Genomic DNA, 17,097 nt, shown 5'->3' on the forward strand with positions numbered 1-17,097 from the left:
TATCATGATCTGTATGAAATGCAGTTATTTTTTTACTTTTTATCTCACACCACCTCACCTAATGTTAGAATCAATTTAACGTATTTGATCAGCTTCTTCAATTGAATTCAAATGTAAAAAATGTACATAGATATAATAAAATTTGTATAAAAGAATTGCAATTCGTAACGCAACAGAAATATTTACATGTACAATATAATATGTAAGTAAATCTGTGTTCTGTTCTACACTGTATTTATAAATATGAAATAAAGAGATTACATAAAAATTGTGTTTTATTTTCATGTATTACCCGTGTCTTGAAAAAGTTAAGTGTCTCTGGTAAAACTCAAGTAGGTAATTAACAAAAATTCAAACAGCTGAATGTTGGTTCATCAGTAGAAATAAAATGCCAAAGTCCCCAGATCACATATTCCCATTTTGGGCCCTCTGGCTCAAAAACAAGTTTTATTAAAAGTATAGCCTAGCTAGAATATAATTAAATTGTGTAAATGTATAAGTCCAAATATTTTTGTACCAAGAATAGTGTAGCACATCTGCTGATGTTCTGAAATGTTATAGTATGAGAAAATTAATAAAATCAGCTGAAATTCATGTAGTTTTGAAAATCGCTACAGTTATTCTTCTTGACATGTCCAGTTGATAATATCAAAAGTCCTCAAGGGTGGTGCGTTTCAAACTATATTTATTAATTATAATGTAGGAATCGGGCACACTTCGCCTTCATACATATGAAGCCCCACTTCCTATGAGCGCTGGTGATAGTCTAGACTATCAGGCGCAATGCTCGATAGCAAAAGATCAACAAAAGATCTGACGGGATTAGGTAATATTTGGCGAAGGGAGAAATAAAACTACAAAACATATGCACAACTCTGTATTATAACGATAAGCACCTTACAATATGTCATTTGTTATAATACTTTAGTTTTCAACAGTTACATTATCGTTATAAATATTTATACAAAAATTTATTACAATTTGTTGAACAGCGTTGCAAATTATCTTCTATCGGAGTCAGTCCATTCACACTCGCACTCAGAGATCTGTTAACGTTTTACCGCGCGACTGTACCGGCGCTCCTTAAAAATATCCATACAAAATTGCACTCAACCGCTTTCCAGAAGCTTCCGCGGAATATAACTGCATATTTATAATTTACTCCTTAATTTAATTACGCTAATGGCCAGGTACAGTCGCGCGGTAATCTTAATTTATACGTAAAATACGAATAACAATAAGGTAGTTGTTGGGCCGTTGATCGGGTGCCATGATATATTTTACAGTAGTGACTTCAACCACCATCATAAGGGCCTGTCATTACGTGTTACCGACGTTATTTTACTTGTAACATTGCAAACTATCTATTGTGCATCGCCAAACTAATTTGTGTTTTAGTTCTATATTTTGATGATATCGAGATGACCCAATAATAATGAAAAATTAAAATACGTATTAAAAATGAATAAACAAAAGCATAAGACTGAAACATGTTTCGATTTTACATTCACAATGTTACAACAAATTAACTTATAACTACATAGTACTTGCATTGGACAATTTCATATCGCTAACTATTATAAAGCCCTTGTGATATAAAACTTATAAATATTCCAAAGCTAAAATAAATACAGCAACAGTTGATTCTAAACAGTCATGCCTTAGTCCAAGTGTATAATTAGAAAATAAATACATTAAAATAGGTATTTTACACAAAATCAGACTCGAGTTTTCACACTTAACAAATAGCACAGATATTTTAGATAAGATAGAAAATTGTTTAATAACACTAATTATTTTGAAAGTAAGACTAATGCTCACTGATATCCACATAAATTTTGCCAAACAAAGAATGAAACTGATTTGATAATATGCTAGGGGTATGATTAAACCACAGGTTCCTAGAGTAAAAAAAAAATATTAGTATCATCAAAGGAATAGTATATACCTTCATCAAACACTATACATATTACGATTGTATATTTGCCAGTATTATTTTGTAATAAAAATGTTTTCTAACTTTTCTGTATGTATTCTGGAACCTTAAAAAAGTAAAGTAAGTAAACTAACTTTACTTTTTTAAGGTTCCAGAATATAATGTGAACACAGTAGAACATCAGTAGGCATTAATCTTTTACCTATAGCAATAGTAAACATATTTATTTGTAATATCTATTGATCGGTGACTATCTACTTGATAATTTTATGCTATTTTAGATGAGGTGTATTGATATAAAATTTATTGATTTTGTTAAATATGATACTTATATGTTCAACGGTTAATTTACTGATACTTAAAAATATTTGTATGATTTTTATATTACTATTTTAATACAGAATAAATGTGGATATGGTTTGGTGCTATGCAATATTACCCTATTTTAAAATTGATTTCTTTCTTCTGCAAAATGATAAAACATGTTTTCGGTTAAATTTACAAAAAATAAAAATACTTGCAATGCTAACTGTTCAAAAATAAATTGTGCCTGATTTAAGGAATAAGTAAAAATAATTCATTGAATATTAATTCATATCAATTTTATGAAATCTGAAGACTGGTGTAATATTGGCACTATGAATATTATGTTACCAGCATGTTGGAATGTCAATTTTGAAAAAATTGCATTAAGTCAATAATAATTAATTACACATATTAATATAAATTCAGTCGCCAGCGACCAATTTTCTTTTGTTTTTTATTAACAGTCTTAATGTAGTTTTTGTTGCAATAATTTTAAATTTTTCTTGTTGATAAAAAATACTTTCTCGATTTTAAATCTGAATAATGCTGTACAAATTCATATTAGTTTAAAATATGAATAAGTAGCTTGATAGTTGACATAATGTTAAGGAATAATAAAAAGTTATAAGACAATTTGGTAAAAATACTTCTAAATTATACATATTAATAGATGTGGTTACATTTATATTGACTTTAATAAATTCAGAAGCTACATAAATTAATGTACTGCCTGTGTAAATTATAATTGCATTGTATTCCCAAATAAAATCTATAACCTATTTAGATGCTAGATGTGTTCATTTCATTCATTCCAAAATCCCATACAATCTAACATCTGTTACAATAAATAAATTGTGTTTACATTGACAACATTTATTATTATCTATTGTGTATGCTTCTATAACATCTAAAATAAATATAATAAATTAACGCATAATATTTGTAGATAAAGCTTGTTTATTGTATACAATTTTAGCAACAATCGATTATTTTGAGATATTATAGAAAGAATCTGGGTGTGTTTGTTTTCGTATTGTATCCAAGTTTTAGACAACATTGGTTATATACTAGTCATGTAGGTGAGTTACACTACAATTTGACGGCAATGGAATAAGCACAAAGTGCAATAAACATTTATTTGAAACATCACTAGGCTTGATTTCTTTATTTTCTTTTCACCACACGTTCCTATAAAATAACAATACAGTCAAATACTGAACTTATGACTTTGACCCAATGATTTTATTGTTCCCTGGCACTGCCCATGCTCTATAAACACCCACTTATCACTATAACATATAACAGAAAATTTGAATGATTTTCTGGTTATTTAAACGATATAACGAACAATAACCTAATATGTATCAAAAACACTTTTTTCAATTTCAGCCCATATACATTTCAATACAGTTCAACCACATTATTACCAATTTCACTTTTTGACTGGTTTCATATATCATAATATTACGTTTAACATATACAATTCGTCCACGCGTTTCACTCGTTCCATTCGTTACACGCGTTCCACGTGTCACTTGTTCCACATGTCCCACGATCTACATGCCACTTTTTCCCGTGTCACACGTCACGCGTCCCACACGGGTCCCATATTCCACGCGTCACTAGTTCCACACGTGCCACACGTCACTCGTTCCACACGTGCCACACGTCACTCGTTGCACACGTGCCACACGTCACTCGTTCCACACGTGCCACACGTCACCCGCCCCACGCTCCGCTAGCAGCGGTCTGCATCAGGCGGCGTGCTAAGGTAAGGGTCAGCACGCTTGTGTTCAACCAGCGCTTTGACCGTGGACGCGTCTGCCGGCAGGTCGGACTTCTTGCGGAGCAGGGGTTTCGACGCGTTGCTGTGGTTCTGGTTCTTTCGGGCCTGTACGGATTGAGAATTGAGAATTTGGAATTGATAAATTTGCATTTCAACATTAAATAAAAAAATATTAATGTACTAGCGGTCCGCCCCGGCTTCACCCGTGGTACCTACATGTTTAAACTATCCTATCTCTCAAGTTGGATCGAACTGCACATGGTGTGCGAATTTTATTATAATCGTGCGAATTGGAATTTTATTAATAAATAGTGGTTTAGGAGTCCATTGAGGACAAACATTGTGACACGAGATTTATATATATTAAGATTGGTATGAATTTGGCGGTGCTATGTTATTTTTAAAACATCTATCGTTTTAAATCGGTTCTAAGCATTCATAGTAGGTAGTCATTAAAAACGTCTCGATCTACTTCAGATTGTAATTAAAATTTCTAGCTAATTTATTTCTAAAACTTAACAAAAATATTATTTGTTATAGGAATGGGTTATCATAGTTTTAAAATAGTGTTTCAATTTGAAAACAAAAAATTAAATGATAAGTTATCATTATAAGAAAAAGACGGTACAGAAAGAAATTATTTTTTTATAGAATTCTCACCTCTTGCGCCAAGGTCTCCAGGTCAGCGTCAGGTTCATCACTATCGACGAGTTGGCTCGCCGGGTTGGCGGCCGCTACTGCTTCGAGCCGCTGCCATAATTCCTCTCTTTGTTGGAGACGTTCCCTCTCTCTGTGATTAATATTTTATAGGTATGAAACACGGTGTTTTTCAAAATGTCAAGTGGCACACGGCGTGATCAAATATCACACATAACCAAATCAGAAACACATCAAATCATATATCACTCTCTTTCACGCATCAAACCAACTCACAACACATATTCCCAACTCACAACACATATTCCCAACTCACAACACATATTCCCAACTCACAACACACATTCCCAACTAACTTCTGTTTCTCCTGCTTGTACTGCTGCGTGCACTCGTCGAACAGCTTTTAGTAAATCCAAATGACCAACTCACACATCAAACAAACTCACAACACATATTCCCAACTCACTTCTGTTTCTCCTGCTTGTACTGCTGCGTGCACTCGTCGAACAGCTTCTAGTAAATCCAAATGACCAACTCACACATCAAACAAACTCACAACACACATGACTATCTCACAACATATTCCCAACTCACTTCTGTTTCTCCTGCTTGTACTGCTGCGTGCACTCATCGAACAGCTTCTAGTAAATCACACATGACCAACTCAAAACACATCAAACTACACATGTCCAAGTCTTGCACACATCAAACCAACTCAGAACACACATTCCCAACTCAATTCTGCTTCTTCTGCTTGTACTGCTGCGACTCGTCGGACAGCTTCTAGTAAATCACACATGAACAACTCATTCACACATCAAACAAACTCACAACACATATGACCAACTCACAACACATATACCCAACTCACTTCTGCTTCCTTTGCTTGTACTGCTGCGTGCACTCGTCGAACAGCTTCTAGTAAATCACACATGACCAACTCAAAACACATCAAATCACACATGACCAAACCAACTTACAATACACATTCCCAACTCACTTCTGTTTCTCCTGCTTGTACTGCTGCGTGCACTCGTCGAACAGCTTCTGGTTCATCTCCATGAACAACTTAAGCGCGTTGTACACGAGGCCGTGTATCGTCTTGTTCCAATGGCTCTTGGTGTTGCGGTATAGAGACGGGAACATTATTGGTAATATGTGCGTCGCGTTGTTCGATATTAGCGACATTATGTACTCGTTGTTCCAGTAATATAGCGCTCGTTCCGCCACCTGGGAGCCGAAATAATAAGTTAATTAAATTTGTTTTAACAGTTTATATTACAAAAAAGTTAGGTCAAACATAAAGTCCAATCCACACGTCTGCCGAACAACGTGATAAACAACGAACACATAGGGACGGCGCTATACAGAGAAGCGAGAAGGAAATAAGTACATCTCTTTTCTTCGTATAGTGCTGTCCCTATGTGTTCGTTGTTTGTCACGTTGTTCGGCAGACGTGTGGATTAGACATAATAGTTAATGCATAACTATTTTTGAATGGCCATGGAGATCTTTTTTGAGCAATTTAAATTCAAATTTATGTTACTCGGACTTTCAGATTTCATTTAATACCTGATACAAACAACACGTTCTAATAATTTTATAGTAATCTAACCTTATCACAATCAAACGCTAATTTTGGACATTAAAAAAGGTACAATACATAAATACTTTTAAACCATCCAAATAATATAAACTCAAACATTTTCACACTAACCTGAAAGTGCGGGCTCGACACACACTTGGCCAGCTGCCGGAACAGTGGGTCCATGACCTTCTGGAACTCAGCCGGTTCTATCACGTCCAGAATCTCCTCCATCTCGTTGAGGAACATCACTTCCTTTGGGGAATGCGTCTTTGGCCAGTACTTTAGTAACGCTCTGCAATTTTTATGTTAAATTATTGTGTTGTCTGTTATAAGTATAGTAAAGTTTACTATAATGTAGAACTTTGCACTTTAGATCGATGCTTGGTTTCTTGAAGTTTGTATGTAAGATCGTAATCTTTCTTGAAGTGATTGTTTAATATTTGAAAAATAAGAAACAAGTTACACTCGCGAAGCACCTCTTACATATTGCACAATCTTATGTGTGATCTAAATTAGACAAATGAGTTATAATATATAAAATTTTGAATAAAAGTATGAATATTGCATACACAACAACAAGTTTAGTGTGTTCTTTTGTCTCAAATAAACCAACTGTTTTGTCACTCCTTGCATTGCGTACCTATCTTTTATCTTTGTTTCCGACTAACCCATTGACTTGAGGTATTATTATAGAGAGGACACAACGAACAAAATCTGTGCGACAAGCGCGGCGGCGAGGGGGGGGGAGTGAGTCATACACTTTGTAGATATTCTGCCTCTTATTACTTATAAATTAAAATCAATCAATGTAAAAAAAAAATATTGTTTATCTTATTAAAAAAATATGAATAAACTTATCAATCGGCCCTTAAACCAATAAATGTAACAAATAAATATTGGTTTGAGACGATTGACTCTAACTCGTGTTACAAACAGTGTAGTAGCGATGTCCTCTCTAGTACGTAGTACATGGTAACTCAATGGACTAACCTGACAACGGGCTGTGTGAGCGAGGGGTCCTTCTCGAGGAACTGCACGACGCAGTACGTGAGCTGCGGGTGGTACACCGACAGCGACTTGGCTTTGTGCAACGGGAGTAATACCTGGGGGGTTGTTTTATATAAATGATTGCTTATTTTGGCGTAGTAACTTTATATAATTACGGTTATAATTTACATAATTTTTTGTTATCAAAACAAAGTTACCCCAAAGGGTTTGTAAATCCGCATAATTCGATAGTGATCAAAATGCAGATAAAGTATATAATGATTGAAGAGTCGAACTTCCAACATTTTTGTTATGTAACTACATAGGAGTACAAAGAGAGACAGCTTGAGTATGTGATCCTCTTCTTCTCTATAATCGTCAAATATTAGCTTGTAGAGTCGTATATCTTTATTATATTAATTTTACTTTTCAGACATGTATGTGTGAGTAGTTCAGTTTATTTTTATTTAAGTATTTATTTATTCTTCACTGTATAGGAAATACAAGATTAAGACGACACAAAATAAAAGATACAATCGGCATACAGTGGGCGGCCTTATGGCTATAAGCCATTTCTTCCAGACAACCGTTTATGTATGTTGTCTCTGATACTTATTAATAAATTCGCTCATTATAGCTTTACGTTCGTTTCCTGTTCACTATTAATTATTATTATATATTTTATAGCGAACATTTATTACGACACTGAATATATGTACATACATATTAATAAACCTCCGGATCCTAATTAATATTTCCTTACATCATAATTTATACTATAATAAACATTTCAAATATAACAACGAAGCCGATAGCAATTCAATTATTATTATTGATTATGCAATCAGTACTTCATCAAAATCTATTCAACCGTTTATTTCTCACTTATACAGCACAAAAGCTTTCCGCCCGCGGCTTCGCCCGATTTTTTCCAAGGAAAAACTCACATGCTAGCCTCCTAACCATCTCCAGACACAAAAATCATATCATAAAATTGCTCCGTTACGACGTGATAGAAAGACAAACAAACAATCACACTTTCCACATTTATAATATTACTAAGGATTAATATAATTACCCTTAGTAAGAATTGTTTGTGTTCCTCCTTGAGCGGCAACGCGAAACCATTGATGATAGAACCTAGGATCTCTAGTAGTTCGGCTATACCATTGTGATGTTCTGTTTCGTATATAAACCTGCAAAAGGATTATTTTGATATTTAGTGTTCAAATTCAAATGCTTTATAAATAAGTATAAATTTTTGCAAATAGAAAAATTCCTTCACGAGGCGGGATTCGAACCCGCGTCTTCTTATATTTATAAAGGACAATTTTATTTTCAAACTATAGGTTAATTATTGATAAGAAGTGTATTGGAATTTGGAAAAGTCATCGGTTGGTTTTGTTTAAAGGACAGACTTTGATAAGATGTTAAATATTCAGAAAGTGCATTCACAAGGTTTTTCTTTTTGATAAATAGTGCAAGCAATATTGTATTTGGTAAAGTTTGTTGTTAATGTTTTTACAGTAATGGAAAACTTTCATAAAAATATAAAACCATTTATATTTTTAATATATTGTGCCTACCAATATTATGTTTACTTTGTGTCTGCAAAATCGTCTGTCCATATTAGGATTCGAAACCCATCTGCGAATCATAATATGGTATTCAGTAGCAGTCGCTATCCAATCAACCAAATGTAATCACTTCTCTAAATAATTAATGTAATACCATTTATATATTAAAAATTCTTCTAATTGCCTTTCATTCTAGAACCAACAACAAAATAGACCAAATATGATAAAGTGAACTATAGTTATTTGGAAGTCTGTGGAATTGTCGAGTGTTGTAATATCACACGTAAACTATATTGATAAGACTTCAGAGTTTATAACAATCTGGATTCTGGATAATTATACCTTTGCAAACGTCAAAAAATATAGTACCTGCATTTTTCAACCAATAAAACAAAATTCCCTGAGCAACCTACACTACCCACATCAATAATTTACGTGACAAACATACAGTAAAAACCTGCAGCTAGTTTTTACAGCTAGATCGAAATCTAGACTTCCATCGAACGTGTCATTACCTTCACCGAGTCACGGAATACTGTAATGACAACTGTTGTAGATTGTCATTATGGTATATGACTTGTGGGCTGAAGGTTTATATTTTTAATATTACCATTTTTATAATTATTGATTCAATATATTTTGGGAAGATACAGTCCGAGAAGGTGGGATTTTATGAAGGTGATATTGTGTTATGAAATCATCTTTTTAGATTTTTTTTTTTAATAATGCATGCAATGTCTTTAAAGCCTCTGCCTGATTTTGTGGTCTACCGTCTAGGGCAGAAGTTATAATTTTTATAAATATAAGTTTAATCAATGTGACAACAAATCTTTACTACCATTGACTAAAAATATTACGTACCAAACGAAATTAACCTTAAAATAGACGTAAACAAAGACAACAAAACAGCATACAACGGCACATTATTCCCAGCTTACAGCCGATACATAAACATCAACTCACCTATAGAATACGTTGTTAATTTGTTTCCTTATGTACGCGCGTAGAACTAGAAATTTTCCATATATCCTATGCAGTGTTGTTTTGAGGAAATCGCGCTCGCGCGGGTCTTCCGTGTCGAATAGCTCCAACAACTGTTGACAAAGAGATTTGGTATTGAATTATCAGTGTTTTAACATAGTGGCGATGTTATAGCCTAATATAGGTACATATGGAGTTTCAACAAATGCTTTTATATCCATCAATAAATATAATATAAACGATTTGTCTGTTTTATTTTTTTAAGGTTTAATACCTAACTTTAATTTTAAATGGTACACTGCTGTTCGGAATCTGTGAAACAGTGCATATGAGTTTAATTTGTTTCGACCTTAATGGGTCCTATCGCTAGAAATTTTGGTCTTTTAAACAATTCACATATGAGCGATTGATCGAAGAATTGAATCTAGCGTGAAGTCAAGCAAAAGGCAGGGAGAGTAAATGGTAGAATTTCCAAATACCTACTGAAAAGATCAGATATATAGACAATTTGATTTGTAACCCTACTAGAAGCGTAAAATGTCTCATACATTCGACTTTGTGTCGTACCCATTAAGAATAATAACTGTACATCATAACTTTCTTATTTTAACGGTTTAAAGTAAACTGGGATATCGATAAGATACCAAGTCCCTCTAGGTTTGTGACGCATTAAGGTGTGTTTCGAGTGAAGACTAATTAACTCGAGAATATTCCATGCACTTACTATAATGGTTCTTTACCTACAGTTCTTTATGTGTGTGATAAATTAGTGGAACGCGCTAGAATATGCGTGGTATAATAGTATATGTTGGGTCCATTTCTTCCCATGAGATGTTACACCACTCTGTATAAACGACTATATATGGATAAGAAATAGCAAGACGTATAATCATATGTATTTATTCATTGAAAGACAGAATCGTTTGGCGCGTGTCTCCAACATGTTAGATATACATATTCTTACGATACTAATAAATTTGAACTTGCTAAGATATAAGGAGAGTATGTAAAGATTTCCAAGAAACACATAAATATATGAAAAATAGAGGCAATATTTTTTTTGGGCAGTATAATAATTAATAACAGTACAATATAAACGTCTTGACACATAGTCGTATATTTATTACGCACAAAATAAGTCTCTAGATATCTAAAAGATCCAAGGCGCCCTTGTAATTAAATAACAAACAGACATTAAAAGGCTTCATTCAGAAGAAGGAAGAAGGTTTCGACACATACCTACATAGTTAATATATTATTAAGTATATCCTTAATTTACTGAACACCCGTGTAATCTTGGATTAACTTCGAAAGCCATGTTTGTGTTCAAGCTTGCAACTTAAAAGGAATCTCATTTATTTATAATTTACTAGTGGTCCGCCCCGGCTTCGCCCGTGGTACATATTTCGCAATAAAAGGTAGCCTATGTCCTTTCTCGGGTATCAAAATATCTCCATACCAAATTTCATGCAAATTGGTTCAGTAGTTTAGGCGGGATTGAGTAACAGACAGACAGACAGAGTTACTTTCGCATTTATAATATTAGTATGGATAATTAAAACGGTAGGTATTACACCAGTTACATTAATTATAGCTCATTACATTATTTGAACAAAAAATACCTAAATTAAATTACAATTTATAAATAACAATAATTGAATGCTTGTAGTAAAAAACATTCAAATAAGTATTTGAAAATGTTCTTGAAGACTCAACTGAAGCTTCAGCCTTCAAGTGTGTTTTATGATATTATTAATGTAACGCTGGTTGACGCTGATGTTATATGTAACTTAGTCCAAGTAGTATAAGATAAAAAGCCCCATATGTTGTCCCAAAAGATCATTTACCACGCAACAGATTCCATTACAAAAATTTACAAAATTAAATTAATTACTTCTAAAATTCTCCTAGCCACGGCACAGAATAATAACTAGTAGCTAGCCACGGCAAGGTAATTTATAAACACTATTCACATTAAATAATTATTGATGGTAAAATCTGAACCTTTTTATTGTATGTATTTTTTTGGCAGTGTTCAATAATTAACCACCATTTGGTCCACAATTGACCACATGTTGCTTCTGCAAAGAATATTAACTGCTAGTTAATTTCTATTTTAGTAATTAAAGAAACATAACACTCGCATAAGACATCAGAACAGAACTGATCAGAGCAGAACTTATAAAAACTGCTGACATACAAATTTATAGGTAAGTAAGTCTCTCTTCAATAACATTTTTATAAACATACATTTACAAAGGTAATAAAAGGAAGATTCTCGTATAATCATAAATCGTTGAACAGACATGCGTTCAATAATTCGATTCGGTCAAGGGCGATGTCTCGTGAGCGACTAACCGAATCCCAACCGAATATCGATTTATCGATCGCTAGCGAATGTGGTGGAATCGTTAATTGACTTATGAAAGCAGAAAGCTTGATATATTTCAACTTTCAAGTGTCAGTGTTAATTAAATTTTTTTTTATGCTATAGGATAGCAAACGAGCAGACGCGTCGCCTGGTGTTAAGCGATACACGCCACCCATAAGCATCCACTCCCCTGGGAAGTGGATGTGTTGCTGTCCTCAAAGGGATTTGGAAGGAGTTAGGTAAAAGGGGCGAGGATGGGAGGGAATGAGGATAGGGAAGGAGAGGATGGGTAGGGGATGGGAGCTATGTTATTTATAGCTTAAGCTTCACATGTAGTTTGATGTATGTTTGATTAGCTTTTCTTTCAAAGGTTTGGCAAGGCCGTGTTTTAAGCGCAGCAAAAGTTAAAGTGATACCGTAGAATGGGTATTTCATTATTTTGTTAAAATAACTTTGTATTCTAATTTATTGATAGAGATAACGTTCAAGATTATAAAGAAAGAGGAGAATGCTTTTTATTATCACCTATTCAAAAAACAATGCACAAATATAGAGTTACAATTACTCCAGAAGAGACATTTAATTTGAAATTAAATAAACAATATTCTATTCGTACTGCATCTTATAAGAAATGCTTTACGCGACGCGATCTTGAGAGAGTTCATTACGTAGTATTTAGGTCAAAATATACGCTATTATTATAAGAAGTCGCTTATTATAATAACGTGTAGGTACCTGAACAAAAACAACAAAAATGCTTTGTTTTCTTTTCCATTTTTTATGCACCTGAGAATAAAATAACCCACATACTAAATGGGCATGTATAAAACAATAAGCTGTTTTCGTGTTCGGGAGACCTTTAAAAACAAAAGAGTTTTCATTGCAATTAGTGCGATTATATGTACCTACTTATCTAACTTTAATTAATCTGAATATCATAATACCATTTAAAAAGTCCGGCGAAAACAAAAATTTTCACTATAATTAGGAACATTTTTCTATCTTGTCACAGCGGATATAAGAAAAAGAAACCCTTTTGTATGGAAAATCTTTAGGAATACTACATTTATTCAAAACAATGGCGAATTTACTTATGTGGTATTTAAGTGTTAATATGATTTAACACTCAGATGTATTTATAGAGAAAACAATCATTGTAAAACAAACTTTATGTACACGTCGATAAGGTTTCTTATTTCTTACACATAAAGGTATTAAATACGAGGAAAAATTAACACATCCACGCTACATATAAGCGGTTAATAAAATTTACAATCATTGTTTTTCCTGTCCATTAATATCCGGTCTTTTATATTCAAATTATCTGTATAATCTCTTAATAAGTTAGCCCCTAGGTAATGTATTCATTTCTTGGTAATAACACGGTTTCCTTCACTATCTTGAAATAATCTTCTTTAGATATAGATAATATTACCGGGAAATTGACACAAAAACACAGCAAAAAATATTAGACACATGATAAGGAAATTCGGTAAATAATTAATTTATGACACTCGGCCATTACGTTAACACCAATTCCTTATTCTCTTATTTTCTAACTATTTTAAAGCTATCGAATCCACATCCTGCAGATGGAAAATTTACTTAAATGATACATTCCATTAATTTTGAAAAGAAAGAAAAATCTATTCGAAGATTTCTGCATTTTAAATTTTACTTTCCACACCGGGAATCAATAGGACTAAAATCTGTTTTAATTAAACACTGTTGTTTTTTTTTGCATCGATCTTTATGATCAATAATAAGGATAATATTCTCTCCAACAAACTTGATAAATCAAATAAAAGGAAACAATAATAATCTTACGAAGGAATCTTACATTATTAACGACCCTAAGTCTCAAACTTAATAAGCAACAATAATCTCACCTGTAGCACAAACTTCTGATCGATATACTTCTTGGCTATATTGGGCTGGAAGTCCGGCGACTCCAGGAGCCTGAGGAACAGCTCGTACACAAGCTGCAGGTGCGGCCAAGCGGCTTCTAGCGTGGGCTCGTCTTCTTCAGGGTCGAACTCCGCACCGTTCGGGTTTGATGATGGTGGTAACGTCCGGAATAGATTTATGGCGAACTGCGGACAAATATTTCCTTGTTCTATTGTGGAAATACAAGGACGGAATCTAATTAAGCTTATGGTATGATCGTTTCTTGAGCTGAGAATCAATAAAGTGGTTCAAAATATTATAATCTAAAGATTGTCTGAGCTAAAAGAAATCGGGTGTATTTAAGTCACTTTAAAACGTGGAACCAAACGTCGACTATAAGTCAAATCAAATATAGACAATATCCTCGCACAAAATCTCTTCTTCCTTCAATATTTCTTTTAGAATTTACTTTCAAGAAAACATTGTTGCTCCTCCAAGGTTATCTTAATATAAGCGTGACATTAACAAAACATAAGTGGATGAAAAACTATAATTTCATAATACATATCCCCTTGCTAACCACAAGTGTCACCTTGCTAATCCGCTACGTATTCGTAGCATTGTTTCAGTACACGTATTACTTTTAGGTCAATGTCAATGTCATTTTTGTATACATTTATGTTTATGCTATTCATTATCCGAGAAAACATCTGCAGAATAACACAAATGAAGCTAAAAGTCGTACTATAAATATGTTTCATGCAAGATCTCGCAAAGCATATTTGACAAAGAATGGAGAAATTTCGAAATGTTTTACGTTTTGGCAAGAATATAAGGGATTAGATGAAAAAATACGATTATAAATACATTGACATTAGCGTACTTCACTTGTACAATTTTATGAAGGCACTATTGAAGGTTAATGTGTATTTAATCGCAATGCGACAATTTGTTCTAGTTCACTTGATCGTTTTACAACCTGGCGACGTAAACGGGTTAAGTTCAAATGTAACTATGACAGTATACAACTGCATTTATTAACTCGAAATAAAAAAGTAACGCGTGTAAGTAGTAAAATTTCCAATTAAAAATTTATTAGTATCCTGCATGGTGAAGTATGGTTTTACTCAAAAATTTAAGGACAATCTGTATTTTGCATAACACATAATATGTATTGGCTTTTAGGAACTCATAACTCATAGTAAGTGATTATTTTTGGATCTTTTATCGTACATCGTCGCAAACTGTGGAATCACGAGTTGTAAGTTGTAACCTTGCCAAGACACAAAGCAATTGGATTTGTAAAAATATTCGATGTTAATATCTGCAATTTATGGCATATTCATATATGTTTGTGTTCAAATATTTTGCTGTACCCTACTCAAGACAATATTCAAGCATAAAGGCAGTTACAATGTCGTTATAGAAGCAGCTCTATACACGTAAAGGTACATTCATTATTCAATTAACTTTGAACAGCGACAGCCTCATCTCCATATTATAGGTCCAATAACAGTTCAAAGGCAACCCTTAGACATTGCGAATAACAATTATTACCACGTAGAGAACATTTGAGAGCTATAGACTGGAAGTATAAACAGAGGACAGTTTTATAGGAGTAAATAGTAGCATATTTTCATAGGATTTGATAATATTGGTCATTGTTGATATGACTATTTGACTTTCCTGGAATCTAAACGAGATAAGATAATGGTCAATTACTGTACACTTTTTATTTGAGATTAGACATAATTATAACCGCTTCTGTTACTGATTTCACTGTGATGATATCACCAAATAAGTAAATTTATCTAATCCAGCGATATTCTAAAATCAACGGAATTTAATCATATTCTAATTAACTATAGCCGCAGCAGCGCTATCATAAGAAACGTCAGCAACGAGTAACAAATTATGACCAACCCTTTATAAAATTTTAAACCTAAAGACGAAATCTACTGAACACTCACCATACTAACAGCCTCCGGGTATATAGCCTCAGTGATGACGCCGCGCTGTGACGTCACATACTCGACCATCTCCAGCAGCGCGGCTCTCTTCACCTCCTTCCACTTGAGGTCCGACAGCGGCTCCTCCGCGAAGTCGAAAAGCAGGCAACATTGCCGCAGCTTCTGCACGAATAGCTGTTCGCGCTCTGCGGCCGGTGTGTCTGGTGGTTGAGAGGAGAGTAAATGAATTATCCTAATACATGTTAAATGTAAATACGTATATAAATGTATTTAAACGATGAATGAAGGGTCAGCATTGGACAAAAATATAGTTTTAATACTTTACAAAAAATTGATAAACTTGTCTAACTAGTATTCTATAGGCAGTTGTTGTTTGCTTTAAAATAAGGATTTGATTTCCTGCAAACCTCTCCTACAGTCTTTCCTAAAAAACCGTCATCAGTTCCGGCAGCTTTAAATGATTCACGAACAAACAGAATGAACATCCTATTTACATTGAGTTTTTATGTTTGCTATAAGAAAGACTTGCAAAACAACCATTCACGTGAATAGTTGTTTTAGTTCTTTTCATGCCATTTAGGGTGCACTCACACACATCAGTCACCGTCAAGTCACCGATGACTGATCGGTGACGGTTTGTGTACGTATCCACAAACACCAGTCACCGTCATGTTGTCCGTCAGTCACGTCGCCGGTTTGACTGAATCATTGAACACATACATCAGGTTAGTCAGTGATTAGACGTGTGTCACGCTAGAGAACATGTAGCAATTGACGGTAGCACGACGCTGACTGAACTGAGACGTGACGGCACCGGGTGAGTGGGGATAAAAGTATGGTACATGTATGGAAAGATTATTTGACGTGCCTGACCGGGGACGTCACTGATAGATTTCGTGCCGGCGACTGTCGAGTGGGAACAGAGTCATACTAGAACTATTGATACATATTTTTTTTTAATCCTGTCCGGTGACGTGCCGTGACGGTGACTGATGTGTGTGAGTGCACCCTTATACACTCACCCCCTGCAGTGGCAGTTAACAACATTGTA

The 17,097-nt window shown here is 33.9% G+C and overlaps 2 protein-coding genes across 3 annotated transcripts in view; one reads left to right on the top strand and one right to left on the bottom strand.

Annotated features, from left to right (window-relative positions):
- spas (spastin) overlaps window positions 1–17,097 on the top strand; it is an 89,384-nt gene that overhangs the window by 67,529 nt on the left and 4,758 nt on the right. The gene's annotated exons all lie outside the window — the stretch shown is intronic.
- Window positions 865–17,097, bottom strand: part of LOC149480290 (serine/threonine-protein phosphatase 2A 56 kDa regulatory subunit gamma isoform-like) — a 64,165-nt gene continuing 47,932 nt past the window's right edge. For both annotated transcript variants that reach the window (XM_089706636.1, XM_089706637.1), the window contains 9 exons: window positions 16,047–16,246; window positions 14,079–14,282; window positions 9,801–9,931; window positions 8,339–8,456; window positions 7,264–7,376; window positions 6,403–6,565; window positions 5,686–5,915; window positions 4,689–4,818; window positions 865–4,133 (listed from right to left, as the gene is read on the bottom strand). In XM_089706636.1, the coding sequence (XP_089562762.1) occupies window positions 3,981–4,133; window positions 4,689–4,818; window positions 5,686–5,915; window positions 6,403–6,565; window positions 7,264–7,376; window positions 8,339–8,456; window positions 9,801–9,931; window positions 14,079–14,282; window positions 16,047–16,246 (1,442 nt within the window). In that variant the 3' untranslated portion in view covers window positions 865–3,980. The remainder of the gene's footprint in view (window positions 4,134–4,688; window positions 4,819–5,685; window positions 5,916–6,402; window positions 6,566–7,263; window positions 7,377–8,338; window positions 8,457–9,800; window positions 9,932–14,078; window positions 14,283–16,046; window positions 16,247–17,097) is intronic.

The sequence above is a fragment of the Colias philodice genome, chromosome 18 (assembly GCF_061535455.1).
Source record: "Colias philodice isolate Cphi_HAF_F1 chromosome 18, ilColPhil1 Martin Lab GWU primary, whole genome shotgun sequence".
Lineage (NCBI taxonomy): Eukaryota > Metazoa > Arthropoda > Insecta > Lepidoptera > Pieridae > Colias > Colias philodice.